Genomic DNA, 25,328 nt, shown 5'->3' with positions numbered 1-25,328 from the left:
CAACCTAAATATGCCTTATTTCCAGGATATCCTCAAACCTTCATGTGTTTGAGAGCCCTGCATACTTTTGTAAATATGCTATTATCAACCCTGCAGGTACTGAAACCAGCCATTTTCAAGGGCAGTTTTCCAAGGTAGAAATAAAATGCACTAGTCTGACCTTTTCAGGACATACTACTTTCACTTGACCAATCCCAAATCAGTCCCCAACACCACCATGCCATCCTACCCCCGTTTATCCAGACAAGCACCATTCAAATTCTTCCCAAGTCCCTCCTGAGTTCTGGATTTGTATGGGGAACAAGCATGCACTATTACCATGGTGCCTCACCTCACGCCCACAGCATGGCAGTGGTCAGTGTCTCAGTGAGATCCACCTCAGGCCTATGATGACTTGATGCTTCTTTCACTAAAAATCTAGAATGGAAATCACGCTCCTATAGGTTACTCATATAACCCAGCTCTGCTCCAGCATTAATTAACAGAAAACTTTTCCTGAGACAGGCTCTCACTATACAGTCCTGGCTGGCCTGGATGTGAGCATCTGCACTGAAGGTATATGTCACCTCACCCAGGAAAACTTTTTGTCTAATACTATTACATAGAAGTTCCTTGCACTCCAAAACTGCTATACAACTCCAAACACCTTAACAAAGAGAAACTCAATTTAGGACAGATGTGAAAAAAAAATACAAGAGCACAAATCTACTTTTATTTATTTACTCTCCATTAGTTTAAATCCGGGATGGGTACAGCATCTGGGGAAAAAGAAACAGAAACATTAGGTGAATAATAAATATCACATTACCGTATTACTCATCCCAAAATGCACCTGGTGGCTTTATCCTGATAGTAAGGAGGCATTTGCACAGCATCTGACCTTATGTAATACTCATTTTGTACATGGTCATCTACAGTGACACGTACATTCTTGAGATGGAACGGTCTCTCTCTCACTGACTGCCCCACAGATTCTCCCATTTCCCAAGGGCTCAAATTACAGACATGATACTGCTGTGCCTGTCTTTATGTGGCTGCTGGGGGAAAAAAACCTCAGTTTTTCCAACTGAGCCACCTCCCAGCCTCAGGAACCAGCACTTTTCCCCCCTGGTACCCAAGACCAAGGGTCATGAATGCTAACTATAATCAGGACTCCGAACTGACCTATGAACCCTAGCCCCAAATCAAAGCAATCAAAACTAAACAAAAATACTCAAGTGAAATGGCTTAGTGGATACAGGCACTTGCCACCAAGCCTGACCACATGGAGTTTGATTCTTGCAAATGCCACAGCAGAATAGCTGACTCCTACAAATTGCCCTCTGACTTTCATACACTCTTGTGCCATGTATGCCCACATAAATGACAGCCCTAAAATGCAAGTTGTCGAGTGGGGTATGGTGGCGCCCAACATTCCCACCATTAGAGTACACTATAAATGGACCCAAGCGAAAGTATGACAAAAATCTCAACATAGCATGCCCCCGTGGGCCAAAGTCCTGAAACATGGTATGAGCATGCTTCCCATGTACAGGATAAAGTCACTGTCTAGTCTGGCAGGACTGAGATGGTAGACATAACAAACCATAACATGCCCCCCAAACAAGGCACGACATAAGATGAGCTAGGTAGCATTGGCCTGAAATCCCACCTACTTAGAAGGCTGAGGCAGGACTTAAGTTCAAGACCAGCCTTGACAACTTTGTGAGAACCTGCCATAGTCAAATATGAGCCTTGTGTACATAACAAGTTCCAGGACAACCGGGGGCACACCATAAGACTTTGGCACAAAGACACAAATAAATCCTGTCCAAAGTATTTCTCCTCCCAGGTTGCTTTAGTGATAATGAAACTTAAATGCTATTCATTTGCGGGCCACCCTCGCCTGCTTCACCCTGCCAGTTCTGTTTTTTTCCACTTAAGTCAGTCACCAATTCACAGAACTGGTTTATACTCTGGACTTTTACACTCACAAGTCTTGAGGTAGGTAGTAAGTATCAAAAGAGCCATTTATTTTGCTATTGGCACTCACCACACGGATTCTGTGTCCAATGGCCTTTGCAGGAAGGTTGCTTCGGAATTTGGCACGAACCATACCGCTGTTTCCGTGGGCCCGAGTTACCTTTCCCCAGATCACTCTGGTTTTGTTTGGTTTACCTCCAGGAGTCACTGTATTGCTGGTTTTTAAAGACATAAGCGGCATGAGCTCCAACACGGACATAAACATGACACTAACTCAGTTATTTCCTAGGGTCCAGGCTCCCACCTCTACTCTCCACACAGAACACCTTGAGAAATTGGGGGGAACAATATTCATTCAACAATTCATATACATAAAGCCTATTTCCAGGATAGTCAGAAGAATCTGTGTACTAAAACCATTAAGAGTAAATGTGGAAAGACACAGCAATGACACCTACTCAGGATAAAAGCTGAAAACGAGGACCTGAAAGCACAGGCTATCAGAGACTGAGAATGATGGCATGAAGCAAACGACTGAGGTCTCAACCAGGCTGAGCCTCAGCTACAGACCTCACTCAGGTCTGCCTCCTGAATGCTGGGACTAAGGGCATGCAGGACTCACACACATACGCATGCCCTGACAGTGCACACAAGGGCCAATTTCTGTATGGCCTTATGTTCAATTCCCAGTAGGAAAAGAGGGACCAGAGAACCAATATAGAACCCAGCTTAAAACAAGCACACAAGCGCGCGCGCGCGCGCGCGCGCGCGCACGCACACATACACACAAATATCCAGGTCCAGGGAATCTGGCACCCTCACAGCTATACAAACAAGCAAACACCAATGCACATAAAAAATTAACTAATTTTTCAACTAGTTTTTCCAAATGTAACCTCAATTGTTCTAAGTCAGGGTGCAATAGACTGTTTGTTCACAGAGCAGAGCAGAATCACCTAACTCAATATAGATGTGGGAGCAAATAAATTGTACAATAACAAGAACAATCTATTCTAGTAATTGTCATTTTTAGTAACTAAAACAAATCAAGATACATTGAAAAGTACTATATAAACCCTTTCAAAGGAAAATGAAAGGTACTAAGAGCTGTAATCTTTGTTTTTAACCATGTTAGGGACTTAACACAGGGAACTTCTACACTTGTACTACGAACCAATGGTGCCTATATAGTCCATACCACCGACAAAAAGATCCCTCTCTAATTTCCTCTAAGCTCTTCACGTGTCTAGGAAGACTCAACCACACCAATTTCTCACTAACACCCCTACCTTTTCAGTAGAAAAAACGAGATTAGTCAACCAAAAATTAAAAGGCATGGGAGCATACTTACTTTTTTGCCTTATACACATAAGCACATCTCTTGCCTAAGTAGAACTCCGTTTCATCTCGGGCATAAACGCCTTCAATTTTAAGAAGAGCCGTGTGCTCTCTTTGGTTCCGGAGACCTCGCTTGTAGCCAGCAAAAATGGCCTTGCACCACAGCCTAAGACAACGTTAAGAAAGACATGATGACTACCCCGTTACAACTTTTCATGTATCTTTTAGCAAGCCACCATGATTTGCTTTGTAGCAATTCCTACTCCAGCTATCTACAGCAGACCTCTCGTTCCCCTCCCGCATTACACTGAACTTTAGCTTCGCGTTTAATAGAACGAAACAGAAATGGAGAAAACGACTATTGTGAGATCGCGTACCTTCCAGACATACTTGCTGTTAGAAGTCCTGTTCCCAGCAGGCCTGAAAAACAAAACCGAGAGCTCAACCGAGAGTCATGCAGCACGCATCCCACCTGTCACTATTTCCCGGCGCGAGAGATGGCTTCAGTCGGCGTCCCAAGGATGGGGACCTCTTACCTACGCCCTGCCCCCTATAGAGGCAGAGCCTGGCAAAATACTCAGGGCTCCGACAACCAATGACAACGAACGACTCGGAATCGTGGGCAAAGGCCGGGTGGGAAGGCGACTCACCCGAGACTTAACTTCTCAAACCCCAAAAGGAACCCGGAGGCGAGCTCATGCCTCCATCAGTACAGAAAGCAGCTAACACAGGCGAGATCCGGCTCTGTGCGGGGAACCCAGCTCCCAGGGACCACCGCTCCCCGGGCCAGTAAGACCGGGGGAAATGCACCCATTCTCTCCTCCCGAGCCGGAGATCGACCGAGACCAGCGAGCTCTCCTCCCCCGGCCGGGGCCTCCACACCATCAGCCCGTCATCGCCTCCATCCCGCCCTCCATCCTCCTGGAATCCCCAGAAACCTCTGGCGGTCGGGTTCTCCGAGACGCCAGGTTGTCTCGGTGAGGGATGAAACTAAACGCACCCCAGCAATCGGGCCCCAAAGCTCAGCAGCAGGAACCCCCCTCACCTCCACAGGCGCCAAGATGGCGGAAAGAGGAAGGCAAGCCCCGCCGCGCGGCCTTGTGGGACGCACGCCCCGCCCCTCTCCGCGCTTAGGCCGCTCACACTGCGCCAGAAAGCAAAGGTCAGAGACAGAGAGAGAGGCTCGACTCAGCCAAGCCGCGCTCAAGAACTTTAAATTCTTTCCCTCCTGCCCTTTCGTCTTTGTAAGCGGCAACACGTATTATTTAGGAACAAGGAAAGGCAAAATCGTAGTCGACTAAGAAAGAATCAGGGGTCCTACTTAAAAAAAAAAAAGAGCTTGCGCGACGCGTTGCCATAGCTACCGATTAGTTTGGTTCCCGCCTCCAGCTGGGCTGGTAGAGAGGTAAGGAAAAGTTAAGTGTTTTCTCCTCTTCCTAGAATGGAGACTGGGATCCTACCATATAGGAGAGAAAAACCTGGAGCATGAAGGCAGGAGTTTCTCTTGATTTGTTCTTTTATTTTTTCCCATCTTTAATTTAACAAACAGGGTGTGGTAGCCGTTGCCCGTTAACCTCAGCATTTATTCCGGAGACTGAGGTAGGAGGATCACATCACAAATTCGAGGCTAGGCTAAGTTACATAGCAAGGCCCCATCTTAACAGCAACAAACATCCATGAGGCAAACCGCGGTCCCGGTGCTTGCTTGTAACCCCAGTATTCTAGCTGTGCGAGCAGGTGAATAGGACTTAAAAGACCATCCTCTGCTACATAGGGAGTGCCAGTCAGCCTGAGCTACATGAGACCCCATCTGAAAAAAAGGGAGACGATGTGAGGAAGTGAGAGATAGAAGATATCCTTCCATCCTTTCCCTGACTTGTCGGATGCAGATAAATTTTTTAAAATTCATTTATTTATTATATGTAAGTACACTATATCTGTCTTCAGACACTCCAGAAGAGGGAGCTAGATCTCGTTATGGCTCCATGTGGTTGCTGGGATTTGAACTCTGAACCTTCGGAAGAGCAGTCAGGTGCTCTTACCCACTGAGCCATCTCACCAGCCCACAGATAAATTTAATAGACTCAGATTTACAGTTCCTAACTTGTGCATTAATTAAGGCGAACTGATGGATCCATTCATTTAATCAGAGAGTAATTTATTGAATGACTACCACTACCAAGAATGCTGTAGGCTTGTAGGGCACCAGAGTAAACAGACTAAAACGTCTGCCCTCTTGCAGCCTACATGAGGGAGCAAGGATGGCATGTTGGCTCTGGTGTCTGTAATCCTTGCACTTAGAAGGTTGAAGTATGAAGATTGCTCTGTTTTAGGTCAGTAAGAGGTACATTATGTGTACACAGATATCCTGAGCTACAGAGTAAGAAATCTCATCCTTGCTCCCTCACTCCTCGCAAAAAAAAAAAAAAAAAAAAAACAAGACAACAAGCAGATTAGACATGTGGTATGTTAAAAGGTCAAGACTTCCTTTCTTTTCCTTTTTTTTTTTTTTTTTTTTTTTTTTTTTTTTTTTTTTTTTTGGTTTTTCAAGACAGGGTTTCTCTGTATAACCCTGGCTGTCCTGGAACTCACTCTGTAGACCAGGCTGGCCTCAAATTCAGAAATCCGCCTGCCTCTCCCTCCCGAGTGCTGGGATTAAATGCGTGAGCCACCACCGCCCAGCAAGACTTCCTTTTTAAAAACCTGTTTATGTGTGTGCTTTCAGAGGTCGGAAGATGGCCTCAGACTCTAGAGCTAGATTTTACATGCAACTTGTTATTGTTATTGTTGTTGTTTTGTTTTGAGACAGGGACTAGAGAAATGTCTCAATGTTTAAGGGCATACACTGTTTTTAAAGAGGTCTTCAGTTCAGTTCCCAGCATCTACATCAGGGACTCACAATTACCTATAACTTCAGCGCTAGGAAATCTGCTGTATGCACACAGTGCACATAGAGACAAGCAGGCACATACACATTTTTTTTTAAAGCCATTAACAAGAAGGACAAAGTCTCATGTAGCTTAGGCTGGCCCCAAACTCCCTGTATTGAGCCAAGGATGGCCTCTTCTGACACACCAGAAGAGGGTGTCAGATCTCATTACAAATGGTTGTGAGCTACCATATGATTGCTGGAATTTGAACTCAGGACCCTCTGGAAGAGCACTGATTGCTTTTAACCGCTTAGCCATCTTGTCAGCCCAAACTCGATTTCTCTAAGTCAAGTTACAGTAAATTCTGTTCTCTGATAGAGCAGGGCAGAAATATTTAATTTAATATATAAGTGAGAATAATAGAAGAAATTAAAGAATCAAAAATAAATCTGAAGCTGGGCGTTGGTGGCACATGCCTTTAATCGCAGCACTTGGGAGGCAGAGGCAGGCAGGTTTCTGAGTTCAAGGCCAGCCTGGTCTACAAAGTGAGTTCCAGGACAGCCAGGGCTATACAGAGAAACCCTGTCTTGAAAGAAAAAAAAAAAAAAAAGTTCTCTGTTGATTCACAGTCAAACTCAGAGTACAAGTACACACATTAAAATTGTGTTAGATGTCAATTTACCGTAAAAAGAGGCAAAAGACTACCTTGAGTATAACTTCTGGTTTGATGAACCAGTAATGGAGCCAGCCACTTAGTAAGCCTACATCTACCCTGTCTGGAAAACAACAACAACAAAAACAAGCCTGCATCTTATGAGCCTGCTTCCCTAAGCAGGAGGAGACAAGCTATAGATAGCTCTTGGGATTCTGTGGGGTTTTTGTTTGTTTGTTTGTTTTGTTTTGTTTTCTCTCCTACAAAAAGAGCCTGAGAGTAAAGGGAAAAAAATTAGCATTCCCTGGAACTGATATCAATGTTTCTTTTCTACTTTAGGTTCCTTCATTCTTGTGAAATTATAAATCTAGCCCAGAGGGCAAGGAAAGAAACTGAGGAAGAATGGACGAGTATGTTTCAAGTTCCGGTTTGTTTGTCCCTGTACTGTTGCAATTACGCCATTTGTTGAATTCGGTGGATTACTTTTCGGTAACAATGTAACCAACTAATGTAACGCCCTAAAGTATAAACACCTTCCCATTTCAGCGCTGCTGTGGGGTGGGCGCTTGAGGGCGTTTAGCAAGTGACTCTGGTGTGGGATCTGGGCCAGTTAAGCTTTCCCTGTCTGTGGGACAAAATGTCACACAGGAAGCAGTTTGGGGCAGACATGAAAGGTGTTGTCTTGGCTCACACTTGGAGGTGTAGGTGTGGCAGCAAGAGCAGAAGGGACCAGCCACAAGCCAGCCACAGTCAGGAAGCAGAGAGAGAGATGAACACTGGCACTCAGCTTGCTTTCTCTGTTTTATTCAGCCCATGTCAGCTAAGTCTTCCCACTTCAGATAACCTGGTCTGCAAAGCCTTCATAGCCACGGCCACACATTTATTGGTTCCAGATGCAACCAAGTAGACAATGTTAACCAGAAGGTTGAGGTTGGCCAGGGGCAGCCTAAGTGTCCTCATGACAGACAAGGCACTTCCCTGGGAGTGAGCTTTTGAGTGAGATAGAAGCGGCCATGTTATTTACTGCCTGGCTCTGGAAATCACACTTTTTCTCTCACCAGATCCTTGTGGTTTCCCCACTTAGTGTAGGGAAGACAACACCAGGGCATAAGGACCAGAAAGAGTTATGTGGGCCATCTTGGAGTCTGGCTAGCATCTTCTGTCTTTCAGTACTTATGAGGCCCTAGGGATTAATATCTGAATATGGTGCTTTCCAATCAAGTTAATTGTGGCTCAAACTCAAATGCATTAGTATAGGCAAACAGCATGGCTTTACCCACCAGTGCATTGCCTTTGGTTGGTCCTACTGGAGGGTCTTTGGCAGAATCCCATGCAAGCCTCCTGCCTCAATCTTTTTTTTTTTTTTTAAACATCCTTGCCAGCATCTGCTGTCACCTGAATTTTTTATATTACCCTTTCTGTCAGGTGTGAGGTGGAATCTCAAGGTTGTTTTGATTTGCATTTCCCTGATGATTAAGGATGTTGAACATTTTTTCAGGTGCTTCTCAGCCATTTGGTATTCCTCAGTTGAGAATTCTTTGTTTAGCTCTGTACCCTACTTTTTTGGGGGGGTGTTATTTGATTTTCAGGAGTCTAGCTTCTTGAGTTCTTTGTATACATTGGATACTAGTCCCCTATCTGATTTAGGATAGGTAAAGATCCTTTCCCAATCTGTTGGTGGCCTTTTTTGTCTTATTGACGGTGTCTTTTGCCTTGCAGAAGCTTTGAGATTTTATGAGGTCCCATTGATCAATTCTCAATCTTATATCACAAGCCATTGCCATTCTGTTCAGGAATTTTTCCCCTGTACCCATATCTTCTGGACTTTTCCCTACTTTCTCCTCTATAAGTTTCAGTGTCTCTGGTTTTATGTGGAGTTCCTTGAGCCACTTAGACTTGAGCTTTGTACAAGGAGATAAGAATGGGTCAATTTGCATTCTTCAACATGATAACTGCCACTTGTGCCAAGACCATTTGTTGAAAATGCTGTCTTTTTTCCACTGGATGTTTTTAGCTCCCTTGTCAAAGATCAAGTGACCATAGGTGTGTGGGTTCATTTCTGGGTCTTCAATTCTATTCCAATTGATTTACCTATCTGTTACTGTACCATGCAGTTTTTAATCACAATTGCTCTGTATTACAGCTTGAAGTCAGGCATGGTCATTCCACCAGAGGTGTTTTATTGTTGAGAATGGTTTTTGCTATCCTAGGCTTTTTTGTTATTCCAGATGAATTTGCAAAATGCCCCTTTTAACACTGTGAAGAAATGATTTGGGATTTTGATGGAGATTGCATTGAATCTGTAGATTGCATTTGGCAGGATAGCCATTTTTACTATAGTAATCCTGCCAATCCATGAGCATGGGAGATCTTTCCATCTTCTGAGATCTTCTTTGATTTCTTTCTTCAGAGATTCGAAGTTCTTATCATACAGATCTTTCACTTCCTTAGTTGGAGTCACACCAAGGTATTTTATATTATTTGTGACTGTTATGAAGGGTGTTGTTTCTCTAATTTCTTTTTTTTTTGGCCAATATTTTTTTTAAATTAGGTATTTATTTAATTTACATTTCCAATGCTATCCCAACCCTCAGTCTTTTGTAGAGGTTATGTTATATGACATTTTCAGGAGTTGATCTACGTGCTTGGCCTTGGTAGGGGTCAAATGACACGGTTCCTGCCCGTGGGACAGGGCTAGCAGGTATGGGCCTCTACAAGTGTTAATGGCTGCTGTGGATGTAAGGCTTGTTTATATAATAATGTACATATTTTCATTTTCCTCACTTGAGGAATGTCTTCCCTGTTAATGTTAATGACTCCATGATAATGAGAAACAGCATAAGTCCAGGAGCTGAGGCTGTGTCTGTGTCTTAGGGTAAATGGTAAATGCCAGGGCAGCCCTTAAGGCTGTGGGAAAGAACTGTAAAACATGAGTTCGATATATAATTTAATTTCTCAACTGTGTAAATAAAGTATAAGGATGCAATATGAATTGTATAAGGAGCTTTACAGATCTAAAGGAACAGAGGCAGCTGCACTATGAGCCAACTTTTTAGAAAGATTCTAAGGAAGGAGATAAAGAGATTTAGGGAGTGGTGGTTGAAGGAGATCCCACCCAGCTAGGTTTTTTGTTGTTGTTGTTTTTTGTTTTTTTGTGGTATTTTTGCTTGCAAAAGCAGACAGATTCCTGAGTTCAAAGTCAGCCTGGGACAGAGAAAGTTCAGGTCCAGGTCCAGACAAAATAGAAATGGTAATTTCAGGGTGGTGTCCCACCCAGTTAGTTTATTGTCTGTACTTAACAGAAGCAGACAGATCTCTGAATTCTTTTGCAATGTTAAATATATATATATATATATATATATATATATACATACATATACATATATATCTATCTATCCAGGGATCCTGAGTTACTGATTCTTGGGATAATCAGAAGGGAGCCTGGAGTACTGACTGACTGACTGATGTGTAAATAAAACGCTGGGCTTTTGAATGGGCTACCCTGAGAATTTATAAGAATAGCAAGAGAAAGCCGGGCAGTGGTGGCTCACGCCTTTAATCCCAGCACTCGGGAGGCAGAGGCAGGCGGATTTCTGAGTTCGAGGCCAGCCTGGTCTACAAAGTGAATTCCAGGACAGCCAGGGCTACACAGAGAAACCCTGTCTCGAAAAGAAAAAAAAAAAAAAAAGAATAGCAAGAGAGAGCTGCTTGGAGGGCTGTAGTAAGCAGAACATAGACTGCCAGCTTGGACCCACAGTTTGACTTTGAGCTTGTTCTGCCGCTCTCCAACACCCCTTCTCTCAGAAGCCCTCTCCACGCCAAGGCTCGTCCTTGGCAACACGCCTCTCGTGGTTATGAGGGTAAGTAATATTTCCACACTGGCCACCGACTTATTTAATCTTCTTTCCTCTCCGCCTTAGGGAAGAGGTGGAAGTCGTGGAGTCTCCTTCAGAGGTTTTACAACCTGAGGTCACTGTGGTGGTGACAGGAGAGCCTCCTGAAGCTGCAGAAGAAGATCTAGATTACGAAGAAGAGGAAGAGACCTCCCCGGAAGTCATAGAGACGCTGTCCCTTCTAGACGTGCTGAGGGTGTCGGCCGTCATGGAGGACGTCATTGACCAGCTCTCTATTCTCGGCTACATCATTCCGGTTCAGTATGAAAGAAGGCAGAGCCTCACCCAGGTGAGCACACACACCTCAACCCATCTCGTTCTCTTTCCTTTGGGCCTCTCCGTTATTGGACTACCTGGGCCATTCAACTCAGCTTGGAAGCAGCACCTTTACAGCAAATAAAGGGCCATGTCACCGTTCTTTGAGATCTGTGGCCAAATGGAAAAAGTGCCATAGAGCTTACGGTACTTCAGTATGCTGCTGCAGTATGTTGGCTTTGTCCAAAAGGCTCCGAGCTAAGACTTCCCGTGGTGTACACAGATTCTGGACTTCTGGATCAACCAACATCTGGTAACAAAATATTTGGAAAAGTTTGGTCTTTATTGACTGTGTTAGAGTTTTCCCCTTTATCACCTTTCCCTAAACATTTCGGTAAAACAACTGTACATTGTGCATCATAAGCAATCTAGAGCCTATCTTAAATGTAGAGAGCTTTTACGTAGATTGTGGCCAGCATTGCAGCAGCTTTATTTAAGGGCTTGAGCAGCAGCCAGTGATGTCCTGGAACCTATCCTCTGGATCTTACAGGCAGGGCTGCTGTATATATGGAGATCACATGTTAGGTTTTTTGTGCTAAAAGCCAACTGGACAGTAGGGGAAGAGATTCATCTGGACCCTATCAACACTGCCTGTGTCGTGGTAATATTTATTTGGGGGATTTTACCCCACCTTAGATCATTTAGTTCCCAAATAAAAGACATAAAACCTTTGGAAGGGTCCATGATTTGCTAAAGAATGATACAGTGGACTCAATAGTATGTAAACGCAGAGTGTTTTATTCTGCAGAAGTCCAGCATGCTGGGGTCTCCCACTGCCAAATAAGGAGACAACCAAGTGAGCTTACAGGCCTGATTTAAAATCACATTAAGGAATTCCAGAGTAGGTGACCTCTATGTTAGTTTGTTGGTTCCATCTGTACAGATGTGATGGTTTGTATATGCTTGGGCCAGAGAGTGGCGCTATTAGGAGGTGTGGCCTTGTTGGAGTAGGTGTGTCACAGTGGGCGTGGGCTATAATACCCTAGTCCTAACTGCCTGGAAGCCAGTATTCAGCTAGTAGCCTACAGATGAAAATATAGAACTCTCAGCTGCTTCTGCACAATGCCTGCCTGGATGCTGCCATGTTCCTGCCATGATGATAATGGACTGAACCACTGAACCTGTAAGCCAGCCTCAATTAAATGTTGTTCTTTACAAGACTTGCCTAGGTCATGGTGTCTGTTCACAGCAGTAAAACCCTAACTAAGACAACTGACATTCCATTACTAGGGTATTGGAACTAGACACTTACTGGGGAGGTCTGGAAACTGTTGCTGAGGAAGTAGCTGATGAAGTCTGGAAACTGCTGCTGACCCATTGTCCTTGCCTCAGACCAGGTGGTGGGGCAGCTTCTGAGGGCACTTGTCCGTTTCTTGGCAACAGAGATTTAGGTCTAGTCTCCTGAACTGCCAATTTGAAGCCTGTCTTGGAATCAGCCTAGCCTTCTCACCTTTGTATTTATGATAGCTTTAAAGCACTACAGCTGGGCAGATATCAATCCTCTAAGCCATGTTGTCTACTTCTCTGGCAGTAACCCCCAGATATCACTTGGCATGTTCCATCAGCCTGTCCCACAAGCTGTCATTCATGGCCACATGCTCACCATCTGCCTATCCCAGGGCAAGTCCTCCCTTGCTCCTCCTCTCTGCCCTTCCCCTCATGGTCCCAGCCTCAGACATCAAGCCTGGGAACTGAAGCCCCACCTACCTCTCCCTCTCTTCTGCCCAGCTACAGGCTGTAGGCATCTTTACTAAGCAATCATGGATAACTTGGGGGGGGGGCAAGGTTTATACAACAAAAGTTGGTATACGTGAGGATCTGCTCATCTTGGAACAAGACCTTGGGGTACAAAATTTAATATTTGAATACATCAGACTAACCCACTACAGGTTTAATAAAAACTGTTTTTGTTGTTGAATATGTTGCAGCCTACTTTTGTGAATATTTAGAAACCTTACTGTGTCATTATATTTTCTTTTTTTTTTTTTTTTTTTTTGAGACAGGGTTTCTCTGTGTAGTCCTGGCTGTCCTGGAACTCGCTCTGTAGACCAGGCTGGCCTCGAACTCAGAAATCCGCCTGCCTCTGCCTCCCAAGTGCTGGGATTAAAGGCGTGCGCCACCACGCCCGGCTGATAAAAAAGGTGGCTGGAGAGACAGCCGTGGGTGCTGGGAACCGAACTCTTATATTTTTGGTTGTGAGCCTAGCCTTTAACGGCTGAGCCATCTCTCCAGCCCGTCATTATATTTTCAATGTTGACTTCTGGGCATTTTTGAGCTCATGTCTGTAATATTAGCACTGGGAATGCAGAGACAAGATTTCAGTGACTTTGAGGACAGCCTGCTCTACATAGAAAATTCCAGATCAGGCTGGCAAGATGGCTCAGTGAGTTTAAGCGTGCAAGCAGTCTGTAGCTCATGGCCTCTGTCACCTGGCACAAGGTTCATGCCAAGCTTAATGACCTGAGTCTGACTCCTGGGACCCACAGTTGGAGGAATAAAACTTCGTCACAGTTTTATTCTGGTTTATAATAGTGATCTTTCACCTACAAAATTTTCTGGCATAATAGGTAGGAGCCCTCTTCATGATGCCTTTTTCATTATTTTTCATTATACGATTCATTATTATTTGAATTATTTCTTTGTGTGTATACCTGTGTGTGTGCATTCGTGTGCAGGTGCATGAATTCTCTCAGAGGGGAGATCTGAATTTTTATGTACATACGTACTCACCCAGGACATGAAAGCAGAAGGGACCGTACTGAGGGAGAAGGGAGTCTGCCGCTGGGAACCAAGAGTCTAAGAGTAGAAGCAGAATTAAAATATCAAGTTTTCTCTTACATTTCCATGCCCTCTCCTTGTACAATTTCTAAAGTAATAACTTTATTTTGCCAATTGGAAAATGGAGGCATAGAAATATTAAATAATTATCTAAGGTCAAACTTTGGCTAGCAAGCTGCTAGGGTCTGCCTGTCTCTGCCTGCCCAGAACTGGGACCACAGGCTACTCATGCTTAGTAAGAAATAGGGCCAGGGTTCAGATATAGAAGCTGGCTTTACGGTCCCAATATGTAATCACTGTCAACAGCCAAACCATTTCGTCACAGGTCAGATAAAAATCATCATTTGGAAGACACATGCTGTCTTATAGCTTCTTGGTACTTGAATTTTGGTCTGAAAAATATTTTGGCTTTTGCTATATGGCCCTCAAGATCTAAACCACATCACTAAATCTGACACTGCCTTTCACTTTTAGTAAATCCCCCTTTTATCCTGTATGGTTTGTAGGTTGGCTTGTTGTTTAGTCTGGTTTTTTTTTTTTTTTTTTTTTTGGTTTTTTTTTTTTTTTTGGTTTTTCGAGACAGGGTTTCTTTGTATAGCCCCGGCTGACCTGGAATGTAGACCAGGCTGGCCTCGAACTCAGAAATCCACTTGCCTCTGCCTCTTAAGTGCTGGGATTAAAGGCATGCACCACCATGCCCGGCTTGTTTATTCTGTCTTACTGTGTTGCCCAGGCTAGTATCACACTTGAATTCTTTCCTCACCCAGCTCAGCCTCCCTAGGATCTGATACCAAGACTCATGCCACCATGCTCTCTGTGTATTTCAGAGTCGTGTTTGATGAGCATTAAGCAACGATGCTATACAGATGACCGTATTTATGAATATTTATGGATAATACCTGTCTTTATTCTGGAGAGAATTTGGGATGAAAGAAAATGAAAGAGATAGGAGTTAGCTCAGAGTCAACAAGCCCAGCAGAAGGCCCCAAGTTCCATACCTAGTCTAGAAAGAAAACAGTGAAAAATAGAAAAGTGAGAGAAATAAAAGCAAATGGAAAATTTAAAGTGAAGCCAGGAGCTAGAGAGATGGCTTAAAAGCACTGACTGCTTTTCCAGAGGTCCTGAGTTCAATTTCCAGACACCACATGGTGGCTCTCCTGTAATGGGATCAGATGCCCTTGCTGATGTGTCTGAAGAGAGAGAGCAACAGTGTAGTCATGTACATAAAATGAGTACATAAATCTTTAAAGTGAGGCCAGGTGGTGATGGTACACATTATTTAAAACCAGCACTCGAAAAGCCATTGCTTCAGCCCCTAAAACAATGTCTTTAACCTTTATTTTTAGAAAGCCAGCCACGAAGGAGCATCTATGATTACAACCACACCGAAAAAATCTACTTCTTTGTTAACTAAAGAAAAATCCATGATGGCAGAAAACAAACAGAGAGGGCAGGACTTTACCTTTAAAAAACCTACAAAGCAGACCATGATGACTCTGGAGACACTGAAGAAAATTCAGAATGACAGGTAAGGGCGAGGGGGTCTGGGAAGGTAAGGATGTGCAAGGTAAGGATGGTGTTAAGGGGGTTGCCAGCTCTTGGTTTAGTGTTGTGTTGAGTGACCACGGAAACAGGTTCACCTGCAGATCCCTTAGAGGCAGAGTGGTACAGTTTAAAACATGGTGGCTGTATTATGATGGACAGCTCAAGGAGCCTTTGTTTTGGCCTTTCCTCCTACTCCTTCCCTCCCTCTCTTCTCCCTCTCCCCCTTTTTCCTCCCTCTCGTCCCTCTTTTCTTCCCTCCCTTCCTTCCTTCCTCCCTCCCTCTCTTCTTTCTTTCCATTCTTTCTCAGAGTCTCTAGTCTCAGGTGTTCTGGAATTCACTGTACTGTGTAGACCAAGCTGGCCTCAAGCTCCTGGTCCTGGCTCCGCCTCCCGAGGGCTGAGCATACAGATCTGCACCACCGTATCCTATTTTAGCTTCATAACTTCAATATACCAGCTTTTTCTTTTTTGTGGTACTGGAAACTTCTCTCTCTCTCTCTCTCTCTCTCTCTACCTCTCTCCCTCTCTCTCCCTCCCCTTCTCTTTCCATTTTTTTTGAGACAGTGTTTCTCTCAAGACAGGTTTTCCTCTTGTCTGTCCTGGAACTTACCCTCTAGACCAGGAACTCACAGAGATCCACCTTCTAAGTGCTGGAATTAAAGGTGTGTGTCACTATGCCCACCTAGCTCCTGGTTTTCTTAATTAGAAAGGAAGGAAGGAAGGAAGGAAGGAAGGAAGGAAGGAAGGAAAAGAGCCTAATAATTAAAAAGATTTCTCCTGGTTTTCTTAATTAGAAAGGAGGGAGGGAAGGAAGGAAGGAAGGAAGGAAGGAAGGAAGGAAGGAAGGAAGGAAGGAAAAGAGCCTAATAATTAAAAAGATTTTAAATTATGGTGTAATTATTTTTGTTTTTTTGTTTTTTTTTTTTTAAGATTTATTTATTTATTTTACATATGTGAATACATTGTTGCTCTTCTCAGACCCACCAGAAGATGGCATCGGATCCCATTACAGATGGTTGTGAGCCACCATGTGGTTGCTGGGATTTGAACTCAGGACCTCTGGAAGAGCAGTCAGTGCTCTTAACCACTGAGCCATCTCTCCAGCCCCTATGGTGTACTTCTTTTTTTTTTTTTTTTTTTTTTTTTTTTTTTTTTAAAGATTTATTTATTATTATATGTAAGTACACTGTAGCTGTCTTCAGACACACCAGAAGAGGGAGTCAGATCTTGTTACAGATGGTTGTGAGCCACCATGTGGTTGCTGGGATTTGAACTCTGGACCTTCGGAAGAGCAGTCGGGTGCTCTTACCCACTGAGCCATCTCACCAGCCCCTTTTTTTTTTTTTTTTTTTTTTTTTTTTTTTTTTTTTTTTTTATGTGGTGTACTTCTTAAATGCAGAAGTATATAATGAAATGAAAATTTTGTATGGAACTGACAAATGATTATGTATTTTCTTTCTTCTTTCTTTTTTTCTAAAATAAAGTCTCATGTAGCCCAGGCTGTCCTTAGCCTTAGCACATAGCTAAGGGACCTTGAACTATATATCCTCTTGTTTATACCTTACAAGTGCTAGAATTATAGGTATGTGACCATACCTCAGCATGCTTGTTTTTGGGGGGTTTTAAAAATGATTTTATTAGTATATACTAATCTTACATAAAGGATATCATTATGGTGTTTTAATAGATGTATGTAGAATATATTTGATCACATGAATCACATTTATTACCATATCCCGACTCCTCCCATACCTCCTTTTTCCAGCTGTATAACCCACTGGGCAAGAATAAGACCATGATCACAATTTTTAAACCAAATTTGAAGCAAGTTTTATTAACTATTGGCCAGGATGATAGACACTGGCCAGGTCCACAGCCAGGACTTCAAGAATGGCACCAAATTATGTTAGTCAGGTGCTTCTAAAGGCAATACCCACAAGGCTATGCACTTCCTGCCTTTGTCCAACCAGGGACAAGCATTCATCCTGGTGTGCTTCCTGCCTGCGTACTTCCCCTCACATCCCCCCTTCCTGTGACCAGGCACATCCTGTGCAGTTGGGGCAACCAACCTTGTCTACAGAAGTGAGATTACAGTGTGTGGCTTGTATCTTACATGAACAATGCCTCCAGCATCTCAGGAAGTCATCTACCCTTGGGCAGTCGGGGCTTACAGGTCAGAGGCAGTTTTGTATTGTAGATCTCTTAAGCACAGTAATTTAAGCTTAAAACATAGCTTTAGTCTTTACATACCAGCTTCCAGTGCTGCTCTCTCTCTCTCTCTCTCTCTCTCTCTCTCTCTCTCTCTGTGCATGTGTGTGTGTGTGTGTGTGTGTGTGTGTGTGTGCCTGTGTGTGTGTGTGCATGTAGAGGCCTGAGATTGATGTTGAGGGTCTGTTGCAGGATATTGACTACATTGTTTTAAGACCTAAGTAGCCACTGCCTTTCTGACATTACTGTAGCCATTTTTTTTTATGCCTGTAGCTAGCCATCTTACATTGTTATAGAGGACCTTTCTAATGACCAAATTAACCATTAACTGCATATCCTGTTAAATGCTATACTTGGGTGTTCTTGGAAATTCCTCAGACCCTTGCCCTCCTTTAGAGCCAAACACAATAAAGGTCAGTTAGAAGTGCTTTGTATAGTTAGCTACAATACGCTTGGACCAGAACCAACCACAGCAACCCCCTCCCCCCAGCACCTTCCTGCCCCTGTGGATGAGCTTTTATGGTTGTTATGAACCTTTGTGGGGTTTGCCTTTATAAGATGCCCATGGGAAATAGACAGGGACTCAGTCTCAGCTCCTGAATCTGACCTGTGCCCCTGATCACAAGAGGTCCTAAGAGGTGTGTGTTCAATAAACTGTCCCTGCTTGACTGAGATGGGTGACTGAGTGGTTTGTGGGGGTGATTCCTGGACCACTACAACTGTGAACCCCAAGATTGTGAACTAGAAAATAACCCAAGAGCTTTCTGTAAACAAGAGCTAAATAAAGTCAATGATAGGTCAAGAGGTAGAGCAAGCAGCCAGTTGACAGGGAGTGAATATATGGAAACCCAGGAAAGAGGAAGGAGGGTCTTTACGACAACGTGAAGAAGAGAGGGCTTTTTCCTTCTGGGAAGTCAGTGGAGTATGAAGGTCAGCTCAGTGCTTTCTCTGCCTCCCTGAGCTAGCAGGCTTTTACCACGATGTCTGGCTACTGAGTCTTCATTGGTAAATCAAATGACTGGGTTTTTTTTTTTTTTTTTGAGACAGGGTTTCTCTGTGTAGCGCTGGCTGTCCTGGAACTCTATAGCTGGCCTCGAACTCAGAAATCCGCCTGCCTCTGCCTCCCAAGTGCTGGGATTAAAGGCGTGTGCCACCACTGCCAGGTCTGGGATTTTATTTTATTTATTTATTTATTTATTTATTTTTTAAGACTTATTTACTTATTATATGTAAGTACACTGTAGCTGTCTTCAGACACTCCAGAAGAGGGCGCCAGATCTCATTACTGATGGTTGTGAGCCACCATGTGGTTGTTGGATTTGAACTCAGGACCTTCAGAAGAGCAGTCAGTGCTTTTAACCGCTGAGCCATCTCTCCAGCCCCTGGGATTTTTATTTTTAAAACAAAGATTGTGTTCACTCACTCGTCTACTTTATTGAGACAATCTTTCAGTCAAACTAGAAGTTGTGGTTAGCTAGCCAGCTTGCTCCAGAGGGACCCCTCCCTGTACAGCCTTCCTTCCAAGAGTTAGAATACAAGTAGGTCACCACACGCACAACGCATTACATAGGCCCTGGGATCTGAACTCTAGTCTTGCCATTTGTACAGTAAGCCATTGAGCCACCTCCCAAGCCCCTGATTCTTTTTTGAAACAAGGTATCTGTAGCATAGGCTGGCCCCGAAACTGCTATGTAGTCCAGGGTGTCCTTGAACTGTGCTGGTCCCGCAGACTTCCCAACTGCTAGGATTACAGGTTTGGGCCGACATGCCCAGCCCCTTCTAGTGTTTACCTGGTGTGGCTTCTGCAGCTCTTCGTTTGTTTGTTTAGTATAGAATAGAGTTTATTTAGGGCATGGGGAAGGGAGTTAAGAGGGTAGCAGAGGCAGAGAAAGGCAGAGAGGAGAGAGTAGATAAGTAGAGGTCGGCCATGAGCACATGGAGAGAGGGGGGAAGGGAATGGGAGCAAGAGGGCAGGATATAAGAGAGAGGCAAGAGGGTAAGAGATGTTTGTTTGTTTGTTTGTTTGGTTGGTTGGTTTTTGGTTTTTTGAGACAGGGTTTCTCTGTATAGCCCTGGCTGTCCTGGAACTCACTTTGTAGACCAGGCTGGCCTCTAACTCAGAAATCTGCCTGCCTCTGCCTCCTGAGTGCTGGGATTAAAGGTGTGTGCCACCACGCCTGGCTGTTTGTTTTGAGACAGAGTTTCTCTGTGTAGTTTGAATGTTCTAGCACTCACTCTGTAGACCAGGCTGGCCTAGAACTCACAGAGATCCAACTGCCTCTGACTCACCAGTGCTAGGACTAAAGGTGTGCACCACCACCACCCAGCTGGGCTTCTGCAGCTCTTTAAGGAGGTAGGGCAGGATGTCTTACCAGTCTATCTTTTTTTGTTCCCCATGGCAGGCAATATTTCAGTGATGTAATTGCAAATGCCATGATGGAGATGCAAGATTCTGGCTCTTTCACCAGTCTCCTGAAAGCCTTGGGCAAAGAAAGAGACAGCAAAATGAATTTCCATGATGTCATCACAAGGTGAGGGTGGTGATGGACTTGTGTGCTTTGTGATTCTCTTTTTGGATGCTCTCACTGTGTGATGTAGGCAGCTCTCAGAGCTTCTCCTGCCTCACAGTAGCTGATACTTCAGGTCTGCTTTGCAATATTTCTTTTTTCACATGTACACGTGTGTGGTACACAAGTATGTGTATGCATGCTTACATGTGAGGGGACACACATACATGTATAGGTGCATGTATATATGTATGTAGGCCTGAGGTTGACACTGGGAGTCTTTCTTGAGTGTTTCCCAACTTAACTCTGTGAGATAGAATCTCTCAGTTGAACCCAGAGCTCACCTATGCAGCTTGCCCTGGGGACAGCCTATCTCTGCCTTCGAGTGCTGGGATGACAGGTGTGGTACTTATGTAAGTTCTGTCCATCTGAACTCTGGTCCTCACGTTTAGGTGGCAAATACTTTAACCACCGAACAAGCTCCCCAGCTCTTCAAATTTGTGTGTGTGCATTTGTGTGTAAGCGTAGGCATATGTGTGCCACGGTATTCACTGTGGAGGTCTGAGGACAATGGCAGGGGTCGACTCTTGCCTTCTATCTTGATTGAAGGAAACAGGGTCTCTTTGTTTTTTTGTTTCTGTGATGCCTCTGAGGACTCCCTTGTATCTGGCTCTCATCTCACTGTACAATGGGCTACAGGGGGATGCTACTGCACCTGCCTTTATGCTCCGTGTCTCCAAACTCAGGACCACACTTCCTAGTCAGCACTTAACTCACTGAGCAATTTCTCCAGGCCTTGCTTTTTATTTTATGGTGGCATAAAACTTACCAGAAGTCCTAAATTTCCCAAGCACCAAATGTTTACATTCATTCATTTATCACTGGAAGGCAGACTCTAGGGTTCTCAGCTCTTGCATATTCCTGGCTCCGATGGGGCAACTGTTCAGATGTCCTTGGTTACTTGAATCCACACTATATTAAGAATACCATAGCTCAGTTTGGGGTACAGGATTGTAATCTCAGATACTTTGGAAGCTGAATCAGGGGGATGGCAAGTTAGAGGCCAGCATGGGTAAGTTATGAGACGTAAAAAATAGACGAGTCAGTGCTGGGAGGCAGTCAGTGGGAGAGAGACTGTCTGGCACACAGAGGCCTGGGTTCAGCCTCTCGCACTATAACGAGGGTGGATACTGCTTCTCTGCTGGCTGTCCTTCTCAAGACAGACCAGACCGAAATCCCTGGACAGTGTCCTAGGCTGCGGTGTAGCTAGCAGGGAGCACTTTGTAAACACACTATGCTCCAAGCTTGATCCACAGCACTGCAAGCAAACAACACAATAGCAAGCAAGAATCTGGTCGCATGCCACAGGGCATTTTCCTTCTCTGGGATGTTCAGTATGCTCCAAAGATATTCAAGATAGGGCTAGCGAGGCGGCTCAGTGGTAGAACACCTTTTTTAGCATATGTGACAGAAAAGAAATATTCATTCAGGGTGCTGAGGCAGGAGGGATTTTAGTTGGAGTGTAGCCTGGGCTACGTAGTGGTACCTTGTCTCAGATTTAAAAAACAAAACAAAAACAAAGGACTGGAGAGATGGCTCGGTAGTTAAGAACATTGGCTGCTTTTCCAGGGTAGCCAGGTTTGGTTCCAATCAGCTACATGGTGGCTTTCAGCTGTGTATAACTCCAGTTCCAGAGGCCCTGGTTCCTGACCTCTGTCTGTTTCTGCCTTCATACAGTGTACACACATACACTCAAGCATACATACTACATAAAAGATTAAGTAAAAGTAAAAGTAAAGCAAACATGCCTTAGGTCATGGCTGCATGTGAAGTGCTGCTGGCGTGCACTAGCTGCCTGGTAATAACAGCTCCTGTTAGAGATCTAGATCCACCCCTCGCTAGCAGGCCAGGCCTGGGCTTTCTCATCCCATGGCAGATAACTGTACATGCTGCAGATACTGTTAAATATCCTTTATGAGAGGCCATTGTGTTGACCTGAACTCCTATACTAGTTTCCAAAAGGCCAGGCCAGAATGGCTTTATGCCACATAGTTAAGCCAGACTTTAAAAAAGAACAGTTTTCTAAAAGCCAGGAAATTCACAACAGCCAGCCAGAGAGTCCCGGGACTCTCTGTCATAACTGAAAAGGCTGTTCTGTCTAAGGGGGCCCTTTAAGGAAAGTCATTTTGAGATGGCCAGTCTGCCTTTCATTCCTAGTTTCTGCTGGCTTGGCCCATCTCTGCCTTTGCTGAACTCATCTGACTTCCTCTATGTCATAGACACACAGCCTGTGACTCTGCCTCTGTTTCATAGGTGTTCAGCACATCAGGGCGCCTTATAAGTGAGATGATGCCCTTCGTGAATTGGAATAAAAGCCAGTTGGATGTTGAAGCTAGATTTGCTGAAGTTTTATTCTTTGACAATTACAAATGAATTCTGATTGGGCTTCACTTTTTTTAAATTGTTAGATTTTTTTTTTAAAGAGCAATTTTAAGTTTACTAAAATATTGAGAAGACAATCAAGAATTAATGTGTCATGTCTTAGTACCTCTGTGCTGCTGTCATACACACTGGGAAATTTAAAAGGAAAGGGGTAGCTGGGAGGTGGAGGTGCACACCCTTAGTCCCAGCACTCGGGAGGCAGAGGCATGTAGGTCTCTGTGAGTTCGAGGCCAGCCTGGTCAATAGCACAAGTTCCAGGATAGCCAGGGCTACACAGAGAAACCCTGTCTTAAAAATAAAACAGAACAAACAAACAAAAAAACAAACAGAAAACTAAGAAAAGTGTATTTACCCAGTCATGTTCTGTCTTGTTTTTATTCTAATCTGATTTCCTTAGCTTTTAACCCATGTCATTATAAAAATGTTTATGGTACCAGGCATGGCAGCTTATGACTGTGATTCTAGAACTGGCAGGCTGAGCTATGAGGGCTGCCAGGAGTTTTGTCTAGCCTGGGCTACAGAGTAAGTTCCCGGTCAGCCTGGGCTAAAATGAATCCCTGTCCAGGCAGTAGTGGGGCATTTATGCTAACATTGAAGAGCTCTTTTTTCTTTCTTTCTTTTCTTTTTTTTTTTTTCGAGACAGGGTTTCTCTGTGTAGCCCTGGCTGTCCTAGAACTCACTTTGTAGTCCAGGCTGGCCTCGAACTAAGAAATCTGCCTGCCTCTGCCTCCCGAGTGCTGGGATTAAAGGCGTGTGCCACCACTGCCTGGCTTCTTTCTACTTTTTTGTTTTGAGACCAGGTCCCACTAAGTCCCCTGGGCTAACCTTGAAGTTACTGTGTAGCCCAGGGAGCCCTTGGATTTGTAATCTTGTTTCAGTCTCCTGAGGAACTGCAGTTGATTATTCTGGCCCAGGTCTCTAGGCCCTGCTACTGTCTTCTCTTAGGTCAGTGAGTGCAGTCACTGTAGCTATGCCCCTGGCTGCACTGCTTCCTGAGCACAAGGAGCCTGGGCCCAGATAACCAGGTTCCACCAAGCCACAGCTCAGCTCCCTCAGGCCTTATTTTGACTTGTGACTTATCCCTCGTTCTGTCTGTTCTCTGAGTGACTTCCCTCCACACCTCAGCCTGTTTCCCTCTCTGCCTCTGCCTCCTGAGTGCTGGATTAAAGGGGTGTGCCATCGCCACTTGGCTTGTTCCTTTATTTTTAGTGTGACCCTGTTCTCCACTTCCTGTTGTATTGCTATTCCAACTCCAGATGCCTGGTTGACTTTTCCAGGAGTGGGTGCTGGGAAGAACCTAGCAAAAGCCATTAACCGTAAGCAGCAAGGCAGCCCTGCTGCCACAATGGCAGAAGGGACTCAAAAGGGCATCTCAGTTTTAATTTTTTTTTTACAGAAATTTATTTTGTGTGCTGGTGTTTGTTTGTGCACATATGAGTGCATGTGTGTGCACATATGCCAGAGTGCACACGCGGAGGTCAGAGGACAGCCTGTGGTAGTTGGTTCTTTCCTTCACCATGTGGGTCTATGAGATCTAATGCAGGTCAGGCATGGCGGCCAGCACCTTCACCTACCTGCTGGGCCATTCTGCTTGCCCCCACCCTGCCCATTCATCAGACTTTTAATAACGTTTGTTGTGGTTGTTGCTGTTTTTAAAGCAGTATCTCACGAGGTCCAGGCTGACCTTGAACTTGCTTAGTAACCTTATGCTGGTTCCTTGCCTTCCTGCCTCTACACACCAAGTACTAAGATTATAGGGAGGAATGCCAATTCTGGCTTAAGAGCCTGATTTTTTAAATATAGTTTCATTTTGTTTGTTTATTGATTGAGTGATTGTATGGTCGTGTGCACTGGTGTGTGCTATTGTGCGTGTTCAGAGGTCAGAGAACACCTTATGGGAAGCGGTTCTCGCCTTCCACCGCGTAGTTCTGGGGTTTTGAATTAGGTTGTCAGCCTTTGCAGCAAGCACCTTTATCCACTGAGCCATTGTACATGCCCAAGAACCTTTTTGTTTTCTAAAGATTTATTTTCATTATGTTTAAATTACGCTTACATGCATGCGTGGGTTGTGCACCCGCAAAGTCCTGAGGAGGGTGTTGGATCTGTGGGAGCTGGAGTTATAGGCAGCTGTGAGCTGTCCAGCACAGATGCTGGCAGTCAAACTCACCTCCTCTGATCGTGACTCTTGAGCCATCTCTCCTGCCTAGAACCTGCTTTTTTTTTTTTTTTTTTTTAAGAAAAATTTATTTATTTATTTATATTTTTTTGTTTTTTTGAGACAGGGTTTCTCTGTGTAGCCCTAGAAAGATTTATTTATTATATGTAAATACACTGTAGCTGTGTTCAGACACCCCAGAAGAGGGCATCAGATTTCATTATGGATGGTTGTGAGCCACCATGTGGTTGCTGAAATTTGATCTCAGGACCTTTGGAAGAGCAGTCAGTGCTCTTAACCGCTGAGCCATTCTCTAGCCCTAGAACCTGCTTTTTAAATGTCTGGTTGAGCCTAACACTTGAGAAGTCCTGTTCATTTTCCCCCCACTATTCATTCACTGGGATTCATTTACATCCCAGCTGTGCCCCCCCCCAGTTCCCCCACCTGCCCCTCCCCCCAATCCCCCTTGTCTTCTCTGAGAAAGTAGAACCCCTACATATTCCCCCAGTATCCCCTCCCTGCCTCCACTAGGGAACAGCTCCGTTCTTACCGTTCTTACCTCTTCTAGGGAGGAAAAGGGAAGAAAACAGATAAAAACCCTTCAAAAACAGTTACTTGATGTCAAAAGGGAGCGTCAAATGCAAGTACAGGTAAGAATTACCC

The 25,328-nt window shown here is 44.4% G+C and overlaps 2 protein-coding genes across 7 annotated transcripts in view; one reads left to right on the top strand and one right to left on the bottom strand.

Moving 5' to 3' along the window:
- Window positions 1–666: 666 nt before the first annotated feature.
- Window positions 667–4,403, bottom strand: Rpl35a (ribosomal protein L35A). 3 transcript variants are annotated; one of them, NM_001130485.1, is made up of 5 exons: window positions 4,346–4,403; window positions 3,678–3,720; window positions 3,314–3,466; window positions 2,033–2,177; window positions 667–758 (listed from the first exon to the last, which is right to left on the bottom strand). In NM_001130485.1, exons 2-5 carry the CDS (start codon window positions 3,686–3,688, stop codon window positions 735–737), a joined length of 333 nt encoding a protein of 110 aa, NP_001123957.1. In that variant the 5' UTR covers window positions 3,689–3,720; window positions 4,346–4,403; the 3' UTR covers window positions 667–734. The 3 variants fall into 3 exon arrangements, with proteins under 3 accessions (NP_001123957.1, NP_001123956.1, NP_067313.2); NM_001130484.1 differs by having other exon boundaries at window positions 4,301–4,374; NM_021338.3 differs by lacking the exon at window positions 4,346–4,403 and adding an exon at window positions 4,239–4,342.
- Iqcg (IQ motif containing G) overlaps window positions 3,711–25,328 on the top strand; it is a 42,876-nt gene continuing 21,258 nt past the window's right edge. The window contains exons 1-6 of one of the 4 annotated variants that reach the window (XM_006522519.4): window positions 3,711–4,705; window positions 7,162–7,311; window positions 10,743–11,004; window positions 15,155–15,336; window positions 19,964–20,092; window positions 25,234–25,315. In XM_006522519.4, coding sequence (XP_006522582.1) covers window positions 10,924–11,004; window positions 15,155–15,336; window positions 19,964–20,092; window positions 25,234–25,315 — 474 coding nt within the window. In that variant the 5' untranslated portion in view covers window positions 3,711–4,705; window positions 7,162–7,311; window positions 10,743–10,923. Of the gene's footprint in view, window positions 4,706–4,813; window positions 4,900–7,161; window positions 7,312–10,742; window positions 11,005–15,154; window positions 15,337–17,081; window positions 17,527–19,963; window positions 20,093–25,233; window positions 25,316–25,328 lie in introns of those variants that run through there. The other 3 variants (NM_178378.3, XM_011246004.3, XM_006522520.4) reach the window with 3 other exon arrangements.

The sequence above is a fragment of the Mus musculus genome, chromosome 16 (genome assembly GCF_000001635.26).
Source record: "Mus musculus strain C57BL/6J chromosome 16, GRCm38.p6 C57BL/6J".
NCBI lineage: Eukaryota > Metazoa > Chordata > Mammalia > Rodentia > Muridae > Mus > Mus musculus.
This window is presented reverse-complemented; position numbering and strand designations above follow the sequence as displayed.

What these genes read in the sequence shown, in the direction of transcription:
- Rpl35a (NM_001130485.1), bottom strand. An exon ending in TATGTGTATAAGGCAAAAAA is followed by an intron (nt 2,178 to 3,313) that starts GTAAGTATGCTC and finishes TTTAAAAACCAG; the next exon opens with CAATACAGTGACTCCTGGAG. An exon ending in TTGGACACAGAATCCGTGTG is followed by an intron (nt 759 to 2,032) that starts GTGAGTGCCAAT and finishes CTTTTTCCCCAG; the next exon opens with ATGCTGTACCCATCCCGGAT.